The sequence below is a fragment of the Clytia hemisphaerica genome, unplaced genomic scaffold (assembly GCF_902728285.1).
Source record: "Clytia hemisphaerica strain Z4C2 unplaced genomic scaffold, Clytia hemisphaerica genome assembly, whole genome shotgun sequence".
Taxonomy (NCBI): domain Eukaryota; kingdom Metazoa; phylum Cnidaria; class Hydrozoa; order Leptothecata; family Clytiidae; genus Clytia; species Clytia hemisphaerica.
This window is the reverse complement of record NW_027104468.1, coordinates 91,948-101,567: the sequence shown is the minus strand read 5'-3', so window position 1 is coordinate 101,567 and position 9,620 is coordinate 91,948. Positions and strand designations below refer to the sequence as shown.

Sequence of the window (9,620 nt, the reverse complement as noted above, 5' to 3'; positions counted from 1 at the left end):
TTTATAAGCAAGTGTATGCCCCTTGGTCAGGCTCGTGTATGCTTAAGTTCTCAAAGCATCCAGGCATAGTTTATGCTTATTATATGCTTAAGAATTATGCTTATGATTCACCCCGAGCCAAGTTTTTTAATGAAATTTCAGAAATTTTGTAAAAAAATGTGGAATGTAGCTAGCCGTGGAATGTCTTATTTTTTACTTGACCTCTACCAAACCAGATAAAAATGAAACAAAAACAGATAAAAATGACCACTTGAAAAATATTATGGCTGACATATATGCTCATGTTATGCTTAGGAATTCTGCAAATCTGAGCCTTCATATGCTTATAAGCGTTATGCTTATAAAAAAAAACATGTACTCGATAGCGGTGTAAATGCATCGAGAGCGCTAGGTCTACTTTTCCTCAAATTCTTTTGATGATGTAGCGACGTTAGACGTTAATTTTTAACATTGCAATGGCTTCTTATTCTCGGGTACTAATTCCAAAAAAACTCCAATCAAAGATAGGATATTGCTTGGTCCAGGGATATATAAAGGTCAGTGGGCGGGGTCAGGGTCAGAATTCGCCGGAAAATCGGCTATCGAAATAGTTCCTCAAGTCAGCAGAAAATTCGTACGCCGCGGCGGAAATAGCGAGTTTATGTATGTGTGTTTTTCAGTGACGGAGACGGTAAGGTTCTAATTTGAGTAGATCCTGACCAGCTGAGGACGACGGTAAATCAGCACTTTTACCGTCCTCGATTTTGCGGGGCGGAATTGCGGGTTTTTCCAAATCGCTTCAGTCACTCTACCGTCCTCAAAAGTGCAAATACATAAACTCGCTAATGTTATCCGGTCACCGAAATAGTCATTGTTCGAGTTGTTTCCTGTCGTCAACTCGGTTATTTAAATAAAACTTTTAGATTAGCTATTCAAATTTCCTTTTAAAACTATTCATTCTGTAGCTCAGTTCCCTTTAACTTTTTGATTTACTCCTATGTTTCATAACCCCGCCGGTTCCTCAAACTCGAGTTATTCCTATTTCATAACTTGGTTCCTATGTCTTAAAGTTAAGCTTAAGGTCTAAAGGACTTATGAATTATAAAAAGGGAATATTTTTAATAACTCAAAAAAATAACTCGAATAAATAACTCGGCCTCGAGTTCCACGGACCGGATAACTTTTCCGACGGCCAATTTTTCGCGGGCCGGATCTAACTAAAGTGAAACAATGGTTAGACGTCTTGTTTTGGTTATATATAAGTCTTTGTTTCAAAGACTAAAGAAATGTTCTAGCTACATTATTTCCAAATGTATAACAGTAATTACTAAACTATTGATTATTGTAATATGTTACTTCAATTGAATCGAAATAAATAGACAAATCTTTATGTTATGATTCTCTGCTCTATCACACTGACTTTTTTTAAAAAGCGTTTGATGACATTGTTGAGTTGTGTTTTCAACGACGCGAAAAAAATATCACCTTTGAACTTAATCCAAGATCTTGGATTGTCGTCATGGTTACTTTTCTCTGCGTTAATTGCGCGCTGAATATAATATGGATTGGTCGGCACAGGTCGATATATGATTCGGCCTGTGCTTTTCACGGTACACTATGTTCGCTGAATACAACACAATGGCATTATCAGGTACCAAAAAATTAGCTTCGACACTCTTTACTCAAGGTCGGGCAAACTTTATAGTGAACCCAGCGGATCTATCCTGATCCATCAAAAACTACTCAAAATATTTCAAAATATTTAACACAAAAGGTCCTCGCCCTTTTTCTAAGAATAAAAACCTTCTTCTCAAAGACCCGGCGGGACAACATCCCACTAGAAAAATTGACCAACATATCGTCTCTAGTTGAAAATTATTATATCCAATTTTGTCCCCCCCCCCCCATTGAAAATAATCCAATTAAAAAACCCTAACTGCAAAATTTTGTGCAACTTTTCGAATTTTCTGACTTGAAAACAATGGAATTCAATTCAAATCCAAATTGGCTAAAAAATCCTAACGGATCTGTGAGAAAGGGGTGTAATGAGATTAAAAACCCCTATCTCAGAAGATATCCTTGAGAAATGTCGGAAAGAACCGGTTGTTAGTGCAACAGTCTACACATCCAAGCCAAACAAGAAACTTATTAAGACGACTCACGATGTTCTCAAAGAGAAAAGAATCAACATTACGTTTAAATCATTCGAAAGCAAGTCGTCTACTGACAGTAGAACCACGCAGAATCTCATAAAACATCTGTCTGGAAAGAAATTCACTTAAGATAGGCCCAAAATCTGGAATGATTATTTCCAAAAGTTTTATGGTGCAGTAAATACCCTGATCAAAGTATGGAAGTCCTCCAAGTTAAAAAAAAAATAAAGTTTTTCAGACAAACGGCTGAATCGAATTTTTTTCAAAATTGAAGGTTGCAAGATTTCCCTTTGAATCTCTCAAATGTAAGTAAAATCTTAGACCAAGCCAATATATTTTTGGACTCGCGTATTTTTCAGCTTTTGATGATTGATGAAAAAATCATTTCCATAGCACCTTTCTATCAAAAGTAGCAAATTTTCTTCTTCGTTTTTCTTCATTGTCTTGCACGAATGTTGAAAAACTATTTGGTGAAAAATATAAGCTCATTTAAATATCTTTTCAATGAACCCAGATTTTTATTAAACGGCAACTGGCTGGATAGTTATGGTCAAAAATACACCTTTTTGACACAGACTAGAGGACGTTTAGACGGTAGAAATTTTCTTCATCGCCCAGCCATGGTGGGCAAAGTTTAATATCACAATGAAACGTAAATTAATAAATGAGATTTTAATACAAGCCCCTTCTCAAATCCACGGTAGAATTTTTTCAGCCAGTGGAGGGTAAAAACACAATATTTTGCAGTGAGTATTAGTTTATTCGATTATTTTCCACAGGGGATAATGTGTGTTTTAATTTTCCTTGTTCTTCAAAAATGTCGTCTTTATTTTTCCACTATCAAAACTTCGGAATGTCAGCATCAGTTTGTATCGTGTGTTTTCTTCGTTAGAGGAGTATTTCTCCCGTTGACATTTTAACTCGACTTGTCTTTTCATTAAAGATATTAGAAATAAAAATGTTAGTATTTCATGTTTGCCTATTGTACTTATTTGATTGAGACACCCCTACGGTTGAACAACTTCGATTTGAAAGCAGCTAGCAAGGCGATCGATCGATTTTTTCTCGAAAGTGTTCTGAAGGAAGTTTCTCAGAAATCAGAACATATCAATTGTATAAAAAGGTCATAATGGTCCGTAATATGTGGTCTCCTAGAAGATAAGAACGCATATTTTTAATTGCTTCGCCGGCTGTTTCTGCAACTTTCACCTGATGGTCAAAAAAAATTATAGTTTCATCTTTCAAAACAATGTCATGATTACTTAATTGCCCCGCAGGGGCTTTTGTTCCTTCACGTAGCGGACTTGCTCGCCAGAAAAATATTCATGTTCATGTTGTTTCTTCCGATTCTTAGCGGGCCGCCGCGGTTAAAAAATGTTCGCGCGCACCTAATATTATATCTCTTTTGTTACTACTTCAAATCAATAACTCTTGATTGACGGTAATATACCTTTCGGTAATTAGTTCTTACAAAGTAAACAAAGGATGGCGAAAAAATTGAGCATATTTATTTTTATTATAAGCATCTACTTTATAAGAACCAAATCAATATCTCTTGATTTTATTATAAGCATCTACTTTATAAGAATCAAATCAATAACTCTTGATTGAAGGCAATATGCCTTTCGGTAATTAGTTCTTACAAAGTAAACGATGGATGGTAAAAAAGATGAGCATCTTTATTTCTATTATAACCATTTTTTTATAAGAATCAAATCAATAACTCTTGATTGAAGGCAATATGCCTTTCGGTAATTAGTTCTTACAAAGTAAACGATGGATGGTAAAAAAGATGAGCATCTTTATTTCTATTATAACCATTTTTTTATAAGAATCAAATCAATAACTCTTGATTGAAGGCAATATATCTTTCGGTAATTAGTTATTAGAAAGTAAACAAAGGATGGCGAAAAAGATGAGCATGTTTATTTTTATTATAAGCATCTACTTTATAAGAATCAAATCAATAACTCTTGATTTAAGGCAATATGCCCTTCTGTAATTAGTTCTTATAAAGTAAACAAAGTATGGCGAAAAAGATGAGCATATTTATTTTTATTATAAGTGTCTACTTTATAAGAATCAAATCAATCAAAAGAATTTTTGGCGTTTCCACTGTGATAACATTTGAGCGATAACTTCTCTTTTTGAGATGTGAGCGACAAAAGTAAAGTTGAAACTAATCCTTCTTTTGCTTACTTAGGGATATTTCGAGAGGAAGCTCTGCGGGGCATTCTTAGCGACAGCTACTTGCTAGTTTATATCACAGGCGCAAAATGAAGATTGATTAGTCTGTTCAACGAAGAAGAAGAAATTTTCACCATCGAACAAAAGGCTAACTGAAATGCAAAAGTGAAAAATATTGGTAGGATAATGAAGAACGATTTTTGGTTTGTTATTATTGTTGGACAGGGGTTGCTTATAGTTCATGCAATACAGTAATATGGGTGTTGCGGAATAATATCAGCTTGTTATAATTACAATTAGTATCTTTCCTTATTTTTCGTTTATTTTCTACTATGTCCGAATTAGTCGTTTAGCTTGCTAGACTAGATTATTGTTGCTTTAACCAATCTCGTACCCAGAGCCACTTGTACCAAAGTATACTGATGAAAGTGAGAGTTTTGGACAAAATATGGACCTTTTTTGCCTTATCAAGAGTAAAGCCAAGTATCTTGGTAAAATACAAATAGAATAAAACTAAAAATTTAAATTTTGCAGAGGGTCTATTTACGTCGCAAAAATAAAGTTCCCTTAAAGTATCAGTTTAATATACGATTTACATTAATGATTTTTTTCCTTTTAAATTACAGGTAAAAAGTGATACACGTTTTTTTTTATAAGAACGTCAAAAATTTTCGAAGCCTTCGGATGTTCTTAGTTTTTTGGATTTGAAGCCTAAGAATGTTCTTAAAATGTTCTTATTTTCAGCATTTTTTGAGCATTTTGACGTAATTTCTTAAGAAATTGCATGCTTTTAAGTCTCCAAAGCCTTAGTATGTTCTTAGAATGTTCTTAAATTTTTGGGCCTCGCGAAGCCTTTTGTTCTTATATAGTTTGTTCTTATAAAAAAAAACGTGTATTGTTTAAAAATGTCCTTTTTGAGTGATCTTGCAATGACCAAGTCCTGACGGGCGTTTCTGGTTATGAGCATATGACATATTTTCGATTGATATTGCTTGCGGTCTTGACTAAATGCATTTCATAATAAAAGCTATTGAACTTAATACATTCAAGAAAGAAGCTACTATTTTGAAGTCATTCTAGTAGACGAAAAGAATTGAATTTTATATATTGCGGAAAGGTAATTTTTCTATGGCCTGTTTGACTATTTGAAAAAGCTTAAAGTATTTTTATGAAAGTACAAATTTTCACAATTTAATAAAACAAATTTTATTTTCTAGAATGTATGCTAATTTCGTAATCAGCTATGACTCGAATAAGATACGTATAATTTATTTGCTAGGTCGAAAAAAAATACGTTTTTTTTGTTTGTTTATTTTTGCCCTAAGAAACGTGTGTATTTTACAGACCAGTTAGAATAGATAAATACCATCATCTCAAAATCGAACTGATAAATTATTCAAAAGGAATTGATATTGGTTACCATGGTGATTTTAAAGAGATGATTAAAGTAGTATGTGTTATAAGAAAACATAATAAGAAGGACTGGAAAAGCTGGCTTTTTTCTCTTCTCTTAGATGAGAATTTTTCTCGTATGTTAGCTAAGATGGAAAATGGGGTTTTCGAGAAAATTGCTGACCTGGTTTAGACTTTATACGGCTTTATTTATTACTAAGACTTTTCTATACAATTCTTTAATTCTTTTTTTTTTGCAAAATAAGCATTTAGTTTATACACTCACTTTTTCGCGTTGGTGATGTGTCATAACAAATTCGCTGACCAAGTAATATTACGCAACTTTTAAGCATTGCACAAATATACAATATTTTCTCGAAAAATCACTTCCACTTTCCGCTACTCTTTAGCAGTTAAAAGAATTAGAAGGAAACAGCTCAAAAAGTAAAAACGTCGCTGTAAAAGAAAACTTTACCAAATTTAAAATGGTTCAACAGATCTGTATAGCTTGTGGCAACTTGGTGAGTATAAAAATTAAAATATGAGTGTTTCCGTTTTTAGATCAAAGTTAATTTCAAAATTATTTGTGATATTTTCGGATTTTTTTTACATATTACTTAGATTGATTTTCTTGGGAATGTCATTATGTTATTTTTTTCGCTCAATTCCCAATTCTAATCTATCAATTCCTGTGTCTTACTGGCGACGTATGTTAAAATTTGCTAGACAAATTCTTCCCAAACTTACAAAGGTTTAACGATTTCCAAATCGTAATAATTTCAAAGCCTCACTATCAAAATTTTCTTATTAGATGTCAATGCGAGTTCGTTTTTGTGAATGTGGCCATGTCTTGATGGAAAATGTTACCTTATCATGTAAGTCGTTTGTTTTATCTTGCCAGAAAATATTGACATTCTTTAACATTCTGTAAAAAAACTTTTTGTTGACAAAAAGCTTGGCATGATCTACTTATGGGCTACTTATATACTGTTTCGTATTTCAATAACTCCATTGAAACGCAGCCGTTTCATTGCAGCCGTTTCAATCTTTCGACGACATTTCTTTCTAGAAAAACTTTGTAAAACCCAGAGAGTAGTTGTGTAGCCTCTTCCTTTGTTAATAAGACCCCTGTAGCTTTATGTTAAGCAATCTCATTTGTGAAAAAAGAAGTATTTGAAATTTGAAAAAAATATAAGTTTTTGGACCCGGCTATATACCTCCTCCTTCCAAAAAATCGGAAATGTCACTGGTTATCCGAGGTTGAGTTTTTTTGCCTCTACTTTGATAGTTCATCCTCTATTCAGCTGCCCTCTAATGAGTCCTTGTGCATTATGACTTTTTCAAATTTGTATTGAAGTTATAGCTATCAAAGGAAAAGCTTTTATCATTTTTTCAGTACGAAAAGTCGGCAACAAAAACCTATTCACTTATCCCAGAGCTTTTAAAGAGGTTCTTCATTAATTGATTATGTATGCCAAGATATGCCTGGAGATTTTACTTGATATTGCAATGAAGTGAATACAGTCGCTCTCATGTTTTCTTCTGACCAGCCACCAGAACCGTTGGAAAACCAACGGATCCGGCGAGACTCACAACCATGCCATTCGTGGACATTTGCTCTACCATTGAGCTACGGGTCCATGTGGAACTCGAGGACTCAATTGCCACTGGGTAGAGCTGGAAGTGAATTCTTGTCTACTGACTGGTCAGAGACAGATATTCTTGATATTGATTTTACATAACAGAACATCTTATGATGCGTACTCTATCTGATATTCTTTCTTGGCTTGTGTATCAATAATTCACAGAATATTTTTGTTACGTTTTTTATATATAGCGACGAGACGGTTGCGAAGACATAATGAAAAGCGCATGCGTCAAGTGACATCATCACTCAAATCGAAACGATCGCTCAATGCCAATAATAAAACAATAGAAGTAAGAATTCTTTTCCATTGCTGTCCATATGCAAGCTTAGACATGTTGAAAACTAAGTTATTCTTGCCTCGAGTTGGATTTTCATCTTACAGCCTATGCAAAGAAACAAAAGACTCTAAAGTATTTTCTTTGGTTATTTGTTAAATATTAAGCCTTAAATGTACTAGTAAGTTTTCAGGTGAATTTAGTTAGAGTTAAATCTTTCGGAGGTTCAAAATCGCATAATTTAACACAAGCCAAAAAAATTCAGGTAATATAACTACCTAAAAGTTAGAACCCGGGAAAAATGTACACTTGAGTTATCATCTTTTAAAAGAACAAAATTATATTACCAGTACCTGTAGCATTAATAACAAATATGTCCGTTATGATTCTCTGGATCTTTTAGATCTGGCAACTTTCATTCTCTATTATTTTGAATTAAATAGGAGCGAGAATTCTATCTCGGGCAAGCAAACCAGCTACAAATTGCTGAAAAAGGAAAGAACCAAATGTCCACTAATCGCCCGATTACATCACCGAGACCAAATAAAAGACAGATCCGTGAAGAAGAGTTCAAAAGGAAACTAGAAGCTTTATTTGCTTCCCCGATGTTCCAAAAACGTCTGAGCAACGCATTATCTTCCATTAACAACAAACTGTTAAAACAACAACGTTTCTTTAAAGTCCTTGACGCTTCTGAGTATATGAAACGAAGAAAACAAAACAAATCATTCATTGGTTGAAAAGTTTCTCGATTGAGATCAACATGGAGTCAGATGGCAAAGAAGAGTGAAAGAAGCAGCACGCCAACTTCTCAACAACCATCTCTCAGGGAGGCCTCCCAGCGGACCTTCAATTCACGCAATCATCACGCAATTTTTTCCCAAATTCACGCAGTTTCTATTCACGCAACGGGTTCCAATTCACGCAGCTTTTTAAAAGTTTTAACGCATGCCACAAGTGAAAAAGCCCATTCACTTATTTACGCAAACCGCTGGGGGCTCCCTCAGATATGTAAATCGTTCAGTCACTGAGAGTCGACTGTACCCATAAGAATACCTTTTCCTTGTGACAATTGACAATTTGTGACAATTCAGAAAATGAATAAGACATTCTTTTAGTCTGGAATTTAAATAAAACCTTAAGTTGATATATATATATATGGTAACCTCGTACCAGGATGTCATGGGGCGAAGTAAAATTATGGACAGCTTCAATTTCATCTAAACCCAGTGCCGTAGGGACTGTGAGGGGGGGGCTTTTGTTTCAAAGATGGTTTCTTAAGGACGACTAAGCTTAAATTTTTTATTTATTTTCCATCAATGCAGACCTCAATTTTCAACCCCTCCCCTCGGGCCAAACCATGGTCGACCCTCGTGTCACTAAACTCCCAATATCAAAATGTTTCCCACGGCAGCGGAAACAATTTAGTATGTGATTATCCTTGTAGTATCAAATCCATAACAGCTTCCATTGTAATTCTCGTATGCCAATACTAATATGAAAACCCTGCAAGATTTGATCAAAATTCAGAAAAGTCGTTATTCGGCGAAAATGTGAGGATATTCCTTTTAGCATTTTGAAGATTATTGATTTTTTTTAATCCTGATTTTTATGGTATTTAAAAATTGTAATATAAGTATTTTTAAATTTCTTGGTAAAACTGAAAATAATTCTGAATAAGTAAAAAATAACGCTATCCAAACTTTTTTCTAGTTTTCAGATTTTCTATATCTCTATGAAGATTAAGCCTAGATGAGTCTTTTCCATTGCAAGAAAATGATACCACTTATGAATTTCGCAACCTTGATTTTTTATGAAGCACCAAAAGAGGGATAAGATAGCGCCTTAAACTTAATTTTGTATACAAAGCCCGGTACACTGACCTTGACGGTCGACGTGGACTTGCCGCTGGAGTTCGAAAATTAGACCCTGTCAAACATTTAATGATGAAAGTGAAATTTAAATTTTTCATTTTTTGACGTTTCG

At 34.1% G+C, this 9,620-nt stretch overlaps 1 protein-coding gene across 1 annotated transcript; it reads left to right on the top strand.

Annotated features, from left to right (window-relative positions):
- Nucleotides 1-6,103: 6,103 nt before the first annotated feature.
- LOC136821163 (uncharacterized) lies at nucleotides 6,104-8,561 on the top strand. Its single transcript, XM_067077395.1, has 4 exons — nucleotides 6,104-6,232; nucleotides 6,523-6,586; nucleotides 7,549-7,649; nucleotides 8,078-8,561. The coding sequence occupies exons 1-4, from the start codon at nucleotides 6,197-6,199 to the stop codon at nucleotides 8,372-8,374; spliced, it is 498 nt and encodes a 165-aa protein (XP_066933496.1). The 5' UTR covers nucleotides 6,104-6,196; the 3' UTR covers nucleotides 8,375-8,561.
- Nucleotides 8,562-9,620: the final 1,059 nt, after the last annotated feature.